This window comes from Fundulus heteroclitus, chromosome 22, assembly GCF_011125445.2.
Source record: "Fundulus heteroclitus isolate FHET01 chromosome 22, MU-UCD_Fhet_4.1, whole genome shotgun sequence".
NCBI lineage: Eukaryota > Metazoa > Chordata > Actinopteri > Cyprinodontiformes > Fundulidae > Fundulus > Fundulus heteroclitus.
The window spans coordinates 13,806,275-13,824,954 of NC_046382.1; the positions used below are offsets into that span (position 1 = coordinate 13,806,275).

Consider the following 18,680-nt stretch of genomic DNA (forward strand, 5'->3'; position numbering starts at 1 on the left):
TTCCTACCATTAAGATACTCCATCTCCGGTTCCTCTCCATCCGGGCCCTTCTGCAGTCTCTTGGCGTGGCGTCTCTTTTTGCAGTAGAACATGAGTCCCAGCACCACAATGATGTAGGCCACCGCCGCCCCCACAGACAGCCCGATGGTCTGGATCATCTTATAGGGAGCCCTGTCGTCTTCACTGCCACTGTGGTTCGGAGGTTTTTCTGCGGGACACACAACGGTTATGATGCTCGCTTTTCGAAGAGCAGACGCTGAACTACGTTTTGATGTTTTTAAGCTAGAAACAGAAGAAGTCTGTGTGAAGCTTTTTGTCCGATGCAGAGACAAACATCAAGAGCCCCTTCAAGTGCTTAAGAGATTAAAATAGTCATGTTACTGTTATAGCTCCGTCGGGCAGCTCTGTCACGCGAACCCTGACAAACAACCAGATTCCCTCGCTGAAACAAGACATCCCTCTGTTCAGGTAAAGTGCGAGCGTGTGACTGTAATTTTCAGCTTTTATCGCCCTCGGAGTAAGAAGCTTTATTAGATCCAGCGTCTGCCCTATCCCATCACTCCGCTGACAGCCGTGGCGTCAGAGACGTGGGTCTGGTTATTAACCTGTCGCCATGGGTGACGGACAGACGGGTGGAGGTTTAATTAACGCCTTCTTTTCTGTGCGCCCTTGTTCCTGATAGAGAAAACCTTCAGAGGCCCACCTCTGTGTGAGTGTATGTGTGTTAAACCTACCCACGACATAGAGCTGAGCCACACGGTCTTTGATGCTGCAGCTGTTCCCGGCCACACATGTGTACCGACCCGTGTCTTCTGTTGTGACCTCTCTGATTATCAGCGAGCCGTTCAGCATCTTCTGGATTCTGGAGAACATGCAGACAAGACAGAAGGAACATGTGAGGCAGAGCAAGGAGGAGAGAAGGTTCCTCCATCTTTATGAAGCTGTTGGGGCTGGGTGGGTTACGAGGGAGGAGGGAAGGGAGGAAGAAAGGAAGGAAGGGTGGAAAGAAGGAATAATTGAAGGAAAGAAGGAAAGTAAGGAAGAAAGGTAAGGTGGAGAGAAGAAAGGAAGAAGGTAAGAAGGAAAGGAAAACGAAGGAAGAAAGGGAGAGTATGGAAGGAAAGAAAAAAATGGAAAATAAGAAATATGGAGGAAGAGAAACGGATAGAAGACAGGAGATATGAAGTGAAGAGCAAGGTAGGAAGAAGAACGGAAGATAGGCCCGGCAAGAAGAAAGGTAGGCCAGAGAACGGCCGATGGACCGGCAAGCCGCCACAGGTAGCAGACCAAGGATCCTGGCTGCCGCCCCCGGTCGGCGGCACCCCCGGAGAAATAAAGGAAGAAAGAAAGGGAGAGTAAGGAAGCAAAGAAGGAAGGGTGGAAAGAAGAAAGAAATAATGGAAGGAAAGAAGAAATGGAGGATAGAAGAAAGGAAGGTAGGAAGGAAAGAAGAAAGGAATAATTGAAGGAAGAAAGGAATAATGGAAGGAATAAAGAAAGGGAGAGTAAGAAAGGAAAAAGAAACGGAGGATAGGAGCAAGGGATAATGGAAGGAAAGAAGAGAGGTAGGAGAAGCACTAAATAAGGGAGGTGAGACACAAGGAAACAAGGACAGAAGGAAGGAGTAAAAGAGTAAAGTAAATGAGGAAGGACAAAAGGGGAGTAGGACACAAAATGAGCAATAATGTGGATAGTAAAAGTAAAAAAATCTGTTATTTTATTATTTTTTACCAGATAGACCTCTGCCTCAAAGTGAGGAAATCTGCTGTATGTGTAGATTTCCAGTGATGCAGAGAGAGATAGCTTTGGGCTGGTTTTAAGAAATCATTGGTTTGGTTTTATTATTAATATCAGTTCAATGATCAATTTGCCCAAAAAGTTCCTGTTATTCATAGATTTATGAGAGAAACTGGAACCAGCGGGTCAGGAAAATAATAAAAACACAAAACTCCACAAAACCTCGCATCGCTGCATCTTCAATCTCCATTTAAATGGCTGCTTCATCATGCAAAAGCTGAACCTGACACATGTTTGAAGTGGCGCGTTATTTACCGGTTGTCGTTGGTGAGGTCCAGGTTCTTGCCTTTCACCATCCAGTGGATGTGAGGCTTGGGGTCACCGCTGGCCTGGCAGTGCAGGACGGCAGTCTGTCCCTGGTACACAGTTGTGTTTTCTGGCTCCACCTTAAAGCGAATATACACTAAAAAAGCACAGACGGAGAGAAAAACAAGCCAAACGCTCATTAATGTGAGGCCACAAACCTGGACTGTAGAAACAGACTTTTAGCTCCTCTGTGCTATTCCTGACTGTAAAAGAAATAAAGTAACTCAGAGGGTAGACACCCGTCTACTTTTAAGACTAGGCTTAAAACTTTCCTTTTTGACAAAGCTTATAGTTAGAGTGGCTTATATTACCCTCAGCTATCTTTGTAGTTATGCTGCTATAGACTTAGGCTACTGGAGGACATTAGGCTAAATATTTCTCACTCTGCTGAGTTCTCCTACTGTTCTCCAATTTGCTGTTTGTTGTTATTTCAACTTTTAACTTTTAGTTCTGTCATTTTCTCTTCATAGAAGGTACACCTGGTCTGGTGTTCTGTTAGCTCTGACATCATCCAGGGAAGACAGATCACCCACTATTACTATATAATATGGAAAGTACTCCTGGGTCAATGTGTACGTCTATACTGTTTGTGTCTCTGCTCTGTCTTCTGTAACCCCCAGTGGGTCGAGGCAGATGAGTGTTCACACTGAGCCTGGTTCTGGTTCTGCTGGAGGTTTTTCCTTCCCGTTAAAGGGGAGTTTTCCTCTCCACTGTCGCTTCATGCTTGCTCAGTATGAGGGATTGCTGCAAAGCCATCGACAATGCAGACAACTCTCCCTGTGGCTCTACGCTCTTTCAGGAGTGAATGCAGCTTGTCAAGACTTGATGCAATCTGCTGGGTTTCCTTAGATAGGAAACTATTTGACTAATCTGTATAATCTGACTGGGTTTGACTTTGCAAAGTGCCGTGAGATGACACGTATCATGAATTGGCGTTATATAAATAAAATTTAATTGACAGTAAACGCTACTAGTTTGAACCTGAATGAGAAAAACCAATATAACCTACAATATAACCCTTCTAAGTGTCTAGAAGGACGAGAAAGGGGCTTACCGGCCACAGTGAGGGTCACCAGGGCTCTGATCTCCCCCTGCAGGCTGTTGGAGGCGATGCAGGTGTAGTTGCCAGCGTCGCTGCGAGTGACTTTGGTGAAGTGTAGATAGCCGTTCCACTGATTCACATGCGGCGGTAGCTCTCCTCCGTCTGAGAAAGGTGGGGAGGAGACAGAGACGCAGGGAGCGGGGTTAAGGAGGAGACTGGCGCGCCATCACGGCTAATGGAGACAAACGAGACGAGGTCCTCACAGTACGCAGGTTTTAACAGGTCTCCCCTTAATGGGGACAAAGCTCTGCAGGCTGCTGGTGCTTTTTTTGTTATTGGGCGAGATGTTGTTCAAACGGCTTTTCTCATATCAGATCTACAACAACGGAGAGCCAAAGGTTAAACCCGCGTCACGCGTACCTGCTTTGGTCCAGCGGATTGTGGGGGGCTCTCGGCCCTTGGCGGAGCACTGGATGGTGATCTCCTTATCCAGCTCAAGGCACTGGGATGGCTGGGGGGTGGGTGTGAATTTCAGCCTCTCTGCAACACAAGTCCGGGAAAAACATTACATGTGGTTAGCACATGCGGTGAAAACATGCGGAGGTGGGGGGGAAGGTCAAAGCCTCTTTTGTGCAACTCTCCCTGCACACGAAATGATACCAAGCTGACCTGCCGTGCCTCGCCAACACATTCAGACCACTTAAACATTTGGTAGCAAGCTTTAATGTATTTTATTGGGATTTTATGGGAAAGACCAACACAAAGTATTGCATGAGTAGAAGAAAAACAGTGAAAATTGTTGCTACAACTTTTTTTTTTTTTTTTTTTGACATTTAAATGTTTCTCGCTTTGTTTCAAAGCTCAGACGTCTGCAGCTTTTACAGAACAAAGAGGCACTTTTACCCTCAGTCCAGCTAAATAAAACTAGTTTAGAGCAGCAAATGTTATAAAACCTTTTAAAATTAGAGAACTTAAGGAAACGTCATTCTTAAAGATCCACCGTTTTGTTTTGGTTTTACATTTTAAATTGAAGAAAAACATAAACCCTTTGCAAAAGGTTATTTCATGGGATGTTGAGGTTTTAGATTAAGGTGAAAAAAAAGCTCAGATTTTAATTTAATGACGAGAAAAATAAATCTACCGGTAAATAAGTATTGCTGGTTGAATAAGTATTGTTCGTTGAATTTTCGTCAATATTCCCCTTTATTTCATGATTTTCTGCGCCTACATTAAAATATTTCAAGCAAAAACCGATAGCTTGTCTTGTTCCCCTATCCGTTCCGAAATAAACGCAGAAAAAAATTACGTCTCTAGCCCTTACGGTTGTCGAAAAATCCAGAGTTGTTCGAGGCAAAGTGATGCCATTTTATTCCAATGGGAGCTCTTCTGAGCCAAAGTCTGTGCCTGCAGTAGACGGACACCAGCAGCTGTGAGTAAGTTTCCATGACAACAGAACTCTGCTGGCCAGAGGTTACTGCAGGTCAGGGACAGGCTCTCTTTGCTTAGAATGGCACTTTTTGACGCCCACTGCAGGGGCTGTGATGAACGTAGGAATCTGAAATTCGCAGAGTCACTTCCTCTAAATATTTTTTAAATTTTCCAGTGATTATCAGGCATGTGTCAATTTTCGGTCACGTTTTGGATTTCACATAGTTACTACTACTACTACTACTGATACAACTACTGATACTGCTACTGCTACTACTGCTACTACTGCTACTACTACTACTGCTGTTGCTACTACCACTACCACTACCACTACTACTGATACTACTACTACTACTACTGATACTACTACTACTACTGATACTACTACTACTACTACTGATACTACTACTACTACTACTGATACAACTATTACTACTGATACTACTACTTCTACTGATACTACTGATACTACTACTTCTACTGATACTACTGATACTACTACTACTTCTACTGATACTATTGATACTACTACTACTTCTACTGATACTAATGCTACTACTACTGATACTACTACTACTACTACTGATACTACTACCACTGATACTACTACTACTACTGATACCACTACTACTACTACTGCTACTACTGCTACTACTACTACTGCTACTACTACTACTACTACTACTCAGTTTTAAAGAATTTGAATTCTTCAAATTCTTTAAAACTGATACTACTACTACTACTACTACTACAGATTCCTTCAAATTCCTTCAAATTCTGTAAAAACTGATACTACTACTACTACTACTGATACTAATACTACTACCACTACTACTACTACCACTACTGATACTAATACTGCTACTACTTCTACTACTGCTACAACTACTACTTCTTCTGCTACTGCTACTACTACTACTACTACTACTGTTTGACTGGTTTAGCTGTTTAAAAACATTCTTCTCTTCCTCCAGCTTTTGTCCTTTCATGTTCAAATTGTTTTTTCTTGGATCTCAATACTTTTCAGCTAGTTTTTCCACTTCTGCAGGGATCTTCTGCATATTATGCTCAAAAGATCTTCTGCCTCTTTTCCTCAATCATTCTGCAGGAAAGCATTCTCACTGCTGTTTCGCAGGAACAGCTTTTTCTAGTTGTGTTTAGGGTTGATTTCCAGCTGCACATCTCCACTGAAGCTCGCCCCACGCTGTACGACGGAAAACTTTTGTTGCTGCCAGCGAAGCGTGTCAAGAGAGGCCTGACACGGACTAAAGTTTGAAAATTAACACTCCAGGTCTGACGTCGTCTTTGGTCAAGAGAGGGCCTGTGCTTAACTCCATCTTCCCATCGACTGTGACCAGCTTTTGTGTCCCTGCTGATGCTGCCTCCACCTTGTTTAATTCAATTTTGGTCTCATCTGTCCAGACGGCATCCCTCCCATCTGTTTGTGTTGTCTTTTAAATGCCGTAAAGACAGACTTCCTATGGCTTTCCTTCAGCAAAAGCTTTCTTCTCGCCACGTCGGAGCTCCTCCAGAGCTATCAAGTCTTCTACTGTCAGTCTAGGGGACCGCGGACACGTCTCGGCAGCCGTGTCCGTTGCGCCCTCGCGGTTTCAAAGCAGGGGATGGCACTTCCTAGAGTGACCCCGGCTCTAAACATCCTTCCTAGAACAGCTGGATTTAAAGAGGGATTAAATTACATGAGGGTATCAGAGTTAAGGGCTCCTAATGCAAATGCACGCCCCACCTTTCAAGTATCGATTGGTAAGCATCTATCATTTTTCATCCCCTGAACTACGCGTCAATCTGTTGGAATTACGTAAATTCCCAATAAACTACAGGTTTGTGGCTGCAACGACACAAAATGTGACTGACCACAATAACATCGGACAAATCCGAAGTTCATAAACTCTGTAGTCTATCAGAGGCTGCGATCATATGACCGGGCTGGCCAGCGACGACGGTTTAGCGCTACTACAGGAGACGGGAAGGCTTTTTAAGGAAATGCGGAGTTAAAACTGAAGGCTTGGACCAAAGCTGCCGTGTATGAGTCACGTTTCACACCTCTGTGGATGTTCTTCAGAAAGGCCTGAACAGCACAGATTCCTGGTGTAGCAGACACCCACAGCCCCTCAGGCGTGTTTGGTTCTTTTATCATTTTGATTTCACACGACCCTTCAGGTCTTTAAATAGCAGCCGAGCAGAGATCCCCCCCCCAGCAAGCTTACCGAGCACGGTGACTTTGGCCTGGCCAAACAGTCGGCCGCCCACGGCCCTGGTGTCACAGCTGTATATGTGAGCGTCGTACACCTCCACGTTGTTGATCCTCAGGGTGCCATTAGGAAACAGCTTGAAACGAAATTCCTGGAGGGTGAAATAAACGGGGGGGAAAAAGGTGTCAGAGTCAGTTCTGCCCTGTATGTTTGAAAAAAAAAAAAACACGCAGCTGCGTGAGGGACGACCAACCTCGGGCGTGATCAAAACGCCGTTGCGGAACCAGGAGACTTGTGGCTGAGGGTTGGCCTGAGCCTGGCAGTGGAGGTAACCTGGTTTACCTTCTTCTAAACTGCTGTTCTGGGGTTTGGACACCCACACCGGTGCAGCTGTGGAGACACAGAGGACACGACATTAGGCAACATCAGTTTATCCCTGAATATGTTTACCATGTGCAAACAACGGCCTTAGATGTGCTCTACAGGCTGTGTGGAGCCTCTAGATATCAATAGCATCAGATGGCTGTAGGTTTCCATCACAGACCCACAACAACTTCTGAACTTCCCATTACAAAAATATATATATATATTATTGTGTCATTAAGCTCCATTACTGCAGAAAAATTATAATAAATAAAATATAATAATTTAGATAATTTTATTCATTTAAATTTTTAAATAACCATTTATTTTACCCCTCCCTCTCCCCCATCTCATTTTATATCAGTAATTAAATTTTTTCAATTCATTACATTTTTGTCAGGAATTTTTTTCCTGACTTTTATAACGGACCAACTAATAAGAATAAGGCGTAGTATTTATTTAGATTATTATTTCCATTTTATTGCTTTAAATAATCCTTTATTCATTTTTTCATCAGTTATATTACATTTGGTGCCCAGACAAGTTTTCGCTCGTTATTAACCCAGCTTAGTTTTTCATATACTTTATGAATACATTTCACCAGGTTATTGCCTTTTCTATTGAATAGAAAAGGCAATAACCCGGCTGCATAAGTATGCACAACCTTAAACTAATGCTTTGTAAAAGACGACTTTCATTACAATTGTTTATTTAGAATCTGAATAACCTGAAATAAAATTATCTAGTGCTATTTTTCCTCATAATTGCATCCTTTAAAGCCAAAGTCTGCAGAGAGGTTACGAATAATTAAAAGTACAAAGGTATCAGTCAGGAGAAGAGCACAAATAAAAAAAACAAACATTTTATCCATTTATGCCAAGGCAAAATGAGGGCCAAGCTATGCTAAATGTTGAGGGAAAAACTCCAAAGAGCATGTTTACCATGAAGGAAAATGCTGAGCATCATCCTGAGAACAGAATAACAATGAAACAAGGTGGTGGCAGCATCATGCTATGGGGTAAACTATCTTTAGCTGAAACTGTGATTTTTCTGGACAGGTGGAGGAAATTAGTAAGAGGTCCGAATATCTATTCTGAGCCAAAACCTTCAGGTAGAAAACAACCAAAGAAAGGCCTTGCTACAAGCAAACAGAGTTTCTGAAAAGCTCAGAAACTGAATCTGGTATCAGATCTGTGGGGGTCTAAGGAAGAGGCCTCTGCCACTGATAGACTTGATTGTTGTTTTAGCTTAAATGTACAGGATAAACAAAAAAGTTGCAGTAAAAGGTGGGAAATTGTGTATCATGAGTTAATTATTTTGCATCAGAAAAACATTTTAACACTAACATCTACTAATAATTAGGGCTGGACGACAATTCAATAACAATATATATATCGATCGATAGACGTATATCGATGATAGAAAAAAAAGGGTCAATAAAAAGTGTCAACAGAACAACAGTTTTCCTTCCTTTTGCATTCTAGCCTATCATGTAGATTAATATTACAGTCATTACATCCTCCCAACCAATCACAACGCAGACCAAGGAAGCTCTGCCCCCTTCAAAGAGTTCAGAGAGCACGTGTTCTTTTTTCTTTTTTAAATACTTGCCGTTTTGGTAAAAAGTTGGTTGAATAAAGGGTTGAGTTTGAATTCATTGTTTGTGTTCTGCATCTAAAAATAGGTTGCTAAGCAACAGCATAAAATGCCCAGGCCTGCACTTAAAATCCATGTTTTTAATTAGTTGATAATTATTAAATCAATATACTTTCTATTTTATCTGTATGATTTTTTCCCCCCTATATCGTCCAGCCCTATTATTAATATAGTTAATTTCAATGTTCATTTCAGCTATATAAAAGTATCTCATGCTTTCTGGAATTTGGGGTTTTAATATTTTCACATGTTCTCAATTTTAATCATTAACAAAAGGCTCCCTGAATATCAACATAATTATTTTAAGTCTGGGTTTTGAACGGTCGTGAAGCGCTGGAGCTTTGAGACATAAACTCACAACATACCTCGATAATTTCACCCTTTGCCGTTCCTTACGCCAAACATTACCAGCTTGCATTAGCAGCTAAGACAATTGTTTCCTTATTTATGGGCAACTTACTTGCAACGGTGAAGGTGACCTCCTGGTGCCTGCGCCCGGCCTTGTTTTGGGCCACGCAGGTGTAGGCGCCGGAGTCTCCCTCCTCCGTGGGGCTGAAGACCAGATCCTGGTCCTCCTGGTACACCCGGCCCTCCTTGGGCACCATCTCACCTCCCCTCTCCCACCACACCTCGGGGTCGGGCCGCCCGTGTGGGGGGTGGCAGGTCACCCGCTGCACCGTGTCGGCGGTGAACACCCTCGACATCTTTGGCATCATGTCTCCGATCTCTACGGCGCAGAAAGAGCAGGGAGACGGAAATCAGCGAGCGTGAAAGTGGAGATTTAAAACGCTCCGAATGATTTTCATTTAATTATCGATTTGCTTTCAGAGTCGCTGAAGCGTTTGGAAATTGGCCCTCTAATTCCCAGTCAACGGATTTCTTGTCTTGTTAAAGCAAATCCTCTGATTTGAGGTGCAGGCAGACAAACCGAGAACGTAGAGGTTGGACTTGGGGGGGGGGGGGGGGGATTAACTCCTGTTTGGTGGGTCACAGCAGAAATCAGCAGCCCCTAAATACAAGGAGCAATGAGATCTGTGCCACAGCTCACAAGACCTTCAGCTGCTGTTAGCTTTAATAAGTCATGAAGACTTCACGGGCCAGCAGTGATCCAAGGGACAAACCCCTGGGTCCAGAAGGAGGGAGGGTGAGGACACAAGGAAGGAAACAAAAGAGGAAATCAAGAGGGGAGGAAAAGAACAAGAGAGCAGGGAGGTAGGATACAACCAAGGAAGAACAGAAAGGAGGGAAGAATGAAAGATAAGACAGTAGGAGTGAAGTAAGGATCCAAGGAGGAAGGGAATGTGAGAAAAAAGGAAGAAAATGACTAAAGGATGAAGGACACAAGGAAGGAAACGAAGGAGGACAAGGAAGGAAGGAATAGTAGGACACAACCAAGGAAGAACAGAAAGGAGGAGAAGAATGAAAGATAAGACAGTAGGAATGAAGGATGCAAGGAGGAAGGGAAGTGAGAAAAAGGAAGAAAAGAAGGGCAAAATGAAGGATGAAGAAAGGACACAAGGAAAGAAACAAAAGAGGAAACCAAGAGGGGAGGAAAAGAACAAGAGAGCAAGGAGGTAGGATACAATCAAGGAAGAACAGAAAGGAGGGACGATTGAAAAATATGACAATAAGAACGAAGGATACAAGGAGGAGGGAATGAGAGAAAAAAGGAAGAAAATGACTGAATGAAGGATGAAGGACACAATGAAAGAAACAAAGGATGGACAAGGAAGTGAGGAATAGTAGGACACAACCAAGGAAGAACAGAAAGGAGGGAAGAATGAAAGATAAGACAGTAGGAATGAAGGATACAAGGAGGAAGGAAAGTGAGAAAAAAGGAAGAAGTACAAGATGAAGGATGCAGAAAGGACACAAGGAAGGAAACAAAAGAGGAAAAAGAAAGAACAAGAGAGCAAGGAGGTAGGATACAATTAAGGAAGAACAGAAAGGAGGGAAGAATGAAAAATATGACAATAAGAACGAAGGATACAAGGAGGAGGGAATGTGAGAAAAAGGAAGAAAATTACAAATTGAAGGACAAAGGACACAAGGAAGGAAACGAAGGAGGAGACAAGGAAAGGAGGAAAAGTAGGACACAATCAAGGAAGAAGAGAAGGAGGGATGAAAGAATGAAAGGAAGGATAGTAGGAAGGAAGGAAGGACACAAGTGGGAAGCGCAGTGAGAAAATACGAAGGAAAGAAGGACAAGATGAACGGAGAAAGGGCACAAGGAAGGAAAGAAAAGGCATAAGAAAAAGAAATGGACATAAGGAATGAGAGAAAAAAGGAAACACCTCCATGTTTCCTTTTTTCTTCCCTTTCCGAAGGAAGAGTAGAAAAAAATGGTAAAGGATACGAGGAAAGAAAGAAATTAAGCAACAACATCAGAAAAGAAATGAATTAGGTCGACTTGAAAGAAGGAATTTAGTAAGGGAATGAAGGAAGGAAGAAAGAAAGGAGGGGAGGAGGGAAGGGCGAGCAGGATACGAGTAAGGTCAGGAGGAAGAAAGAAACGAAAGAAGAAAAATTAGTGGACATTTGAATGAAAGGGAGGACAAAAGGAAGGATGAAGGACAGGAAAGAACCAAGGACGAGGGAAAAAAAGGACAAAAGAACAACATTTATCCAATAAAACATGGAATAACGCCTGGAAATCATTCTATTTTGTATTTCCATATTCACTCAGACCTGGAAAGCACTAACATCTAACTCCAGACGTTCCCAGATTGTGAAGCGGAGGTGAAGAAGACGGGAGGACAGGTAGGACTATTCAAACCCATCCCTAAACTCTGAATGCTACCGTGAGACGTTGCGCTATAAAACGCCGGCTGGGATTCCCAGCAGATCAAGTTAAACCAAGTATTTAAACGGGGCTCGGGTTCAGCGGGTTACGGCCGCTCATACACTCGTACCTCGATAATCCCTGACCCCTGGGGAAAAAGAGGAAAGTAATCAGGTGATCAGGACTCTGAGTTATGAAGACATTCCAACCCCCGAGCTGCGTGGCAACACTTGACTTGCATGCACATGCATCTGAAAACGCAAGATGAGGAGATACGGCAGCTCGCTGTAACTCACGGAGCCACTTTGAACTATTCCTTAGGGAGTTTTTATTCAAAAATCTCCAGGATTGTGTGTTTCAGGCTCATTTCAGAATACAAACGCAACGGCGTACTTTTCAGATTTCTACTAAACTGTGCTTCTCCTTCACACCCAGTTTGGTGTTGGTTTCTCACATCAAAACCCAGCAAAATACGCTGAGGTGTGTTGCCCTAACCTGACTCTCACCATATGACTTTCGCTCCGCCCAGGGGCGGTTCTAGACAGGGGCCAACAGGGGCCAGGGTCCCTGTAGAACTGTTCCTGGCCCCTGTTATGGCCCCTGTACTAAAGACATGATATTCAATTTCTTAGGATGATAAATGCTGACAAAGATACCGTGGCTGATTGGTCATTTGGATCAGTTGTATTTTTTATGTTTATGGTTTTACCCAATAATAAAATGACAAAATAATTTAAAAAATAAATATAAAAAATAACAATAATTAAAAAACTTAGCTCTTTCACATTAAGCTCCCGCCGTATTGAGAAAAGATCAGGGGTCTGCAACCTGCAGTTCCAGAGTCACAATTGTCTCTTTGGCTTACTTAATATATTAAACGATGAAATGTTGACCTGTTTAGGCTTTTTTTCCCCCCAATCTTTAGTTCTGTGCCCCTGTGAAAAAACACTGGCCCCCCTGCTAAATTTGGTCTAGAACCACCACTGGCTCCGCCTAGCTCCGCTCACATCCATCTGGGACCTCTCCATAGGAATTGCCTTTTTTGAAGGCTGGGCCTTATCAAAAATTCTTGCATATGATTGGATAAGCCACTTGTCTGTCATCTTTATCGACGTGCTATTTCAACCACTCACACCGAAGCTAACCCGTGATGCTGATGAGAGCGACGCAGGAAAAAAAAAAAAACTTGCCAAATCCGGTCGGGAGAAGGGCGAAAACAATGTTTCCACCAACAAAAGCCTTCAGAGCCGTTCTCTGATGTTCTTTTAATGAAACAATATTAGGTAGATTGGACAACACGGAAGAAATAGCAGCATCAATGTTAACGCTTGCTTCCTCGATGCGAGCCGCCATTGCTGTCTGAATCAAAACAGTCTCACGTCACGGTCGCTTCTCCACTACGTCACATCTATGAAACTCCAGCCCTGCGTCCTGATTGGCTGGACAATAAAATTGGTTGGAGAAATCACTTTCTATGGGCGATGTCCCAGATGGATGTGAGTGAAGCTAGGCGGAGCGACATACAGCTGGCGAGAGTCAGGTTAGTGTTGCCCTAATGTGGAAAAAAATAAAATAAAAAAATCTTCCAAGGGGTATGAATGGTTTTGCATGGTGCTGTGTTGTCTTTTCTCTGCCTGTTTCAGCAACGTCAGCGTGGCATCCGTTGCCGCCGTTATCTGTCTGCCAGGTGCGGCGAATTTTGGAGCCAGCCGGTTGGTCTAAACAAGTCTGGAAAACACCTGGACCGACAAGAGGAAATAACCCGATCCACTGGAGTCTTCAACATGTAGTGGGATCCAGACGGGACGGATGTCCAAACGGGAAATTCGATCATCATCATTAGAGAGCTCTGGCTCCAAGTGAAAGGAACGAGGTGCCGAGCAGAGCCATGGAGAGGAGAGGGAGGGTGGGGGGTAATTATGCCATCCTCTCAGATTTCAGAACCATTGGTTTTTTGTCTATCACCAGACGAACAGCTGCAGTTTAATTTGCCTGTGTGTGTGTGTGTACCAGCTATTAGGAGGGATGCCTCCAGTGTGACCTCGGATCCTCTGACGCCTCGGCCGACACACTTGTAGTTTCCCGTGTTCCTGGGCTTGACTTGTGTGATCAGCAGACTCCCGTTGTGCAGCAGGAACACCCTGCACAGAACCAACAGATAAAACTAGATGGTGACCCGACTCCAACATAAGATAATGATGATATAAACAAACTGAGGAGTTCAGTTTGTTTATATCGCGGCAATTAAAGACAAGAAAAATAAAATAAAATTCAATCCAGATTCAAAGTTTGTTACATACATTCCTAATTGATCCTGTTATTCAAACAGTTCAGTCAAGCTCAGTTTGTTATTCAGCATGGTCAAAAAGTTTTCTATCCTGAAAGAGCGTAGAGCCACAGTGGACAGTCGTCTGCATTGTTGATGGCTTTGCAGCAATCTCTGATACTGAGCATGCATGAAGCGACAGTGGAGAGGAAAACTCCCCTTTAACAGGAAGGAAAAACCTCCAGCAGAACCAGAACCAGGCTCAGTGTGAACGGTCATCTGCCTCGACTGACTGGGAGATAGAGAAGACAGAGCAGAGACATGAAAATCCCAGAAGCACACATTGATCCAGGAATCCTTTCTATGTTCAACGTCAATCTTTCACACTTTTTCAGGATCAACTTTCCAGAGTTCTCAGTTGACCCTACAAATGCAAAAGTTCCTGATTAGTTTATTGCAGATATTTCTACAAATGTCAGGTCTGAAATGTAGAACCTTCAAAAAGCACAGATGGATTTAAAAAGGATGAAAGGATGGATGGATACAATGCAAAAACAGACTAAACTAATAATAAGTTACAATTTTCTTGAAATTAGTGTATTTGTACTTTATTTGAGTAGGTAAATATGATAATCTGCCAATTGAATAAGATTTTTGCACTTAAAATAGGAAGAACTCATCTCCATCAACTTATTTCAAGTGCATTATATCTAATTATCTTATTCTAGGGGTAAGATTTCTCATTCCATTGGCAGATAATCTTATTTACCTGTTCAAATCAAGGACAAATACACTAATTCAAAGAAAATTTTACTTATTTTTAGTTCTGTTTTTGCAGTGTACCCGAAGGGATGGCTGGCCAGACGAAGGCAAAGACTGAGATGCAGATGGACAGATAAAAATTAATAAACTGATGTATGGATCAGGGGTGGGCGTCCATCACCCCACAGTATTTCTACCAACCAGTCACACAATTTTAATACTGGTTTTTCTATTCAACTTGCAAACCCGCTACTTTGGATTGTGCTTTCTTCAATCTTACTTCATAAATCTACCCGCATTTGGCCAGTGGCGGGCGCTAATTTCCATGATGATTGATGGATGAACAAACTGATGGCTGGATGGGACAGACGGATCAATCGATATAAGGATGGATGGTTTATAAACGACTGGACAAATACAAACATCTTTCCATGCCCAGTCTTTATGGACTGGGCAGGAACCTTGAACAACAATGCATGCAACCAACACGTTCTCCACAATAAATCCCTCATTCAGACCTCATCTGCAGGAAAGTCCCAGCTGAGGGACTTAAAAAGTAAGTTCATCCCTCCTGATCTGGGCTGATTCACCACAAAAAGCATTAACTGCTTTCCACAGGAGTGGAAAAAAAAAGAAACAAACCCACTGTGAACATGCAGAGAGCAACAGGACGAAGGCCTTTTCCACATTCTCCTATAATTAAAAGAAAAACGCTGAAACCTTCAGGGGGTCTGAGCTGCCAGCTGGACCCCAGTTATTGGCAGCATCGGTGCGAAAGATGGAACGGATGCAAAGTGCTTCGAGACTGACCGTGAAATCTGACGTGTCAGTATCTCCAAATCACAGATTTATGTGTGGATTTAGTTAAACTCTGTGAATAATGTCTAATACAGGAAGGAATAAGTAAAATCAGAAGTGAGTGATTTTGTATTTCCTGTATTCCTCCAGGACTGACTGCTGCTTTGGTGGATTCCCCGAGGAGAGGTGATATTTCTGCCATCTTGTCTTCTTTGTTCACGGACAGGAAGGGAAATGAGCTGCGGGATCTGGAGTATTTCCCCCCCCCATGACGACAATGATGAATAACTAGTCTGCTAAACCCGACTTCACTCTGAGGGAAACCTCTAAAAACAACCTCATAAGAAAATGAGCCAAGACCGACTCTTTCCCACCCTTAAGGAACCAACGTGAAAAGCGATCCTCGGTTCCTCTGGCGCTACGAGCGGCCCGGATCAATAAACACGGATGCACGGAAACACAAGGCCGTCAGGGAATTCCTGAACCACGGCGAGGCGAGCTTTTAGAGAAAATGCATTCCTGCCACCGCTGCCTTATGACACAATAACATTCGACTCTTTCTCCTCCAAGTGTAGTAAAACTGCAGACACCAGCAGAGCACAGGTGCAACACCGCAAAAACAGATCTAAAAATAAGTAAAATGTTCTTAAAGTTAGTGTATTTGTCCTTGATTTGAGCAGGTAAATAAGATTATTTGCCAATGGAATGAGTATATTGACCCCTAATATAAGATAATTAGACATCCTGCACTTGAAATAAGGTGATGGAGATGAGTTGTTCCTATTTAAGTGCAAAAATCTTATTCCATTGGCAAATTACCTTATTTACCTGCTCAAATCAAGGACAAATGCATTAATTTTAAGAACATTTTGCTTATTTTAAGTTCCGTTTTTGCAGTGAACAAACCATAAAGGTGAAACTAGGAAGAGGTTTTCTGCAGTTTATGGCGCCTTGTAGGCAGATCAACAATGTTTTACAAAAAGAAAAAAGTAAAAAGACAAGGCAAGTTTATTTATATAGCACTTTTTATAAACAAGATGATTGAAAGTGGTGAACATGAACAGAAAAATGTTGCATTTACAAACCAATAAGCTAAATATATCCTTGACAGGACTTCTTTCATACATTAAACATACAGAAACTATAAAATCTCTTCTATTCATAATAAATAAAGTGGGTAAATCTTTGGAGGTTTCTGATCTAATTTTTTAAAGCAAATACTAGAATAACTTATTTTGTTTTGTTGTAATGAATAAACTGTAGTTTCAGTGTAAAAAGCTTCATCACTAGTGTAAAAAGCGTGTTTGCATTGCACCCCTGGTCGTTCTGGATTTTATTCAGGAGTCCCATAGCGAATGGGCGCCGAATAGAAAAGCACGCCACACTTTTCAGACTTTTGTTTTTATTTGTAAAGAAACTGGAAACCCACGTATGATTTGATTTGGCCTCACTTTTATGCGCTACTTTGTGCGTGTGCGTGTCTCATATAATCCCAGTGAGACTGAAGTCTGTAGTTGCAAACAGGACAAAAGATGAAAACCAGAACTGCGTGTATATAATGGCGGTTCTGGTAATATGCCTGGAGCCTGAGGGCTTCTTCCGCTCGCTGCGAGGCCACTGCACTGCAAAAACGGAACTAAAAATAAGTCAAATGTTCTTAAAATTTGTGTATTTGTCCTTGATTTGAGCAGGTAAATAAGATGATTTGTCAATGGAATAAGATTTTTGCACTTAAAATAGGAACAATTCATTTGAAACATCTTATTTCAAGTGCAGGATATCTAATTATCTTATTTTAGGGGTCAAAATACTCATTCCATTGGCAGATAATCTTATTTACCTGCTCAAATCAAGGACAAATGCACTAATTTTAAGAACATTTTACTTATTTTTAGATCCATTTTTGCAGTGTGGAGGTCTGCAAAGTCCTCCGTGAGAGGCAGGAGAGACAGGCTGTGTTGGTGCCATGCAAGGTTGGACTGCTGAGCCATTTTATGGCCCGCTGTTACAGCTACAGCTCTCCTTGATGGGCAATTATGTCTAAAGCCTGAGTGGAAATGGCACGCAGAGAGAGCCAAGAGGATAATGCAAAGGTTCCTGCTAAAAGGAAGCGGAGCAACGTCCGAATGCGGCCGACTCTGAGGAGGAAGGATGCTGAAGTGCGTGTTGTGAGATGATGGAATGGTGACCGGACGGCACGGAGCTGAAAGGTAAGAGGAACGTACCGAGACTTGTTAGTGAGCGGCTCCTTCTCGTGGTACCACTCCATCGTGGGTTCGGGCTCCGCCGTGAACTGACAGTGGAACATGGCTTCTTCGTTCCTCAGCACCACCTGGTCCTCAGGCGTGACCACCGGCCTCGGGACGCTCTTGTCTACGAGACAAATATATACAATGTGCACGGTTACATCTGCAAGCACTACACCAGTTTCAGGCAGCAGCCACTGCAAAAACAGAACCAAAAATAAGTAACATTTTCTTGAAATTAGTGCATTTGTGCTTTATTTGAGCAGGTAAATAAGATTATCTGCCAATGGAAAGAGTAATTTTACCCCTAAAATAAAATAATTAGATATACTGCACTTCAAATAAGTTGATGGAGATGAGTTCTTCCTATTTTAAGTGCAAAAATCTTATTCCATTGGCAGATCGTCTTATTTACCTACTCAAATAAAGTACAAATGCGCTCATTTCAAGAGAATGTTAACTTATTTTTTAGTTTAGTCTGTTTTTGCAGTGAGCGAGGCTGGAGAGTTAACGGGTCAGTGAACAGAACCTGCAGCTCATCTGGATCAGTTTTTGGTTGATTATTTATCTGTGAAAATCTAAAGATCATCTAATTCGATAAATAAAGATGAAAACAAGGGAGCTCATACGAAAAAAAAAAAAAAAGAAACACTTGAGGAAACATTTCCTATAACCAGTTCTTAGAGCCTGGAACGGACCAGACCTGGTGCATAAATCCTTCATTTCTGGGATTATTTAAATCTCACCTCATTTGTGTAAAAACAACAAACAAAAGTAGTCTTTTTTTAAAACAAAAATGAAGCTGAAAATATCTCCCATTTCTACGCCTCATTTATTACCGTTTATAGACCTTATCTCCTACAACTTGTTTAATCACAGTCCACACAGACTGCAATGACTCTTAAAATTGCTTTTATTCTAATCCATAATTTATTGTTGTTTAATCTAAGACTTATTTTTTTACTTTATCTTCATTTTGTGTGGTTTGGACCACGCTTTCAGCTCGCCTCATATTTGGCATACA

The 18,680-nt window shown here is 42.4% G+C and overlaps 1 protein-coding gene across 1 annotated transcript in view; it reads right to left on the reverse strand.

Moving 5' to 3' along the window:
• The window catches only part of ptk7b (protein tyrosine kinase 7b), a 112,560-nt gene that overhangs the window by 11,880 nt on the left and 82,000 nt on the right, over positions 1-18,680 (reverse strand). The window contains exons 5-14 of the mRNA XM_036125889.1: positions 17,636-17,783; positions 13,595-13,725; positions 9,263-9,529; positions 7,037-7,173; positions 6,799-6,934; positions 3,566-3,685; positions 3,158-3,307; positions 2,053-2,200; positions 735-862; positions 8-208 (exon numbers count right to left, since the gene is read on the reverse strand). Coding sequence (XP_035981782.1) covers positions 8-208; positions 735-862; positions 2,053-2,200; positions 3,158-3,307; positions 3,566-3,685; positions 6,799-6,934; positions 7,037-7,173; positions 9,263-9,529; positions 13,595-13,725; positions 17,636-17,783 — 1,566 coding nt within the window. The remainder of the gene's footprint in view (positions 1-7; positions 209-734; positions 863-2,052; positions 2,201-3,157; positions 3,308-3,565; positions 3,686-6,798; positions 6,935-7,036; positions 7,174-9,262; positions 9,530-13,594; positions 13,726-17,635; positions 17,784-18,680) is intronic.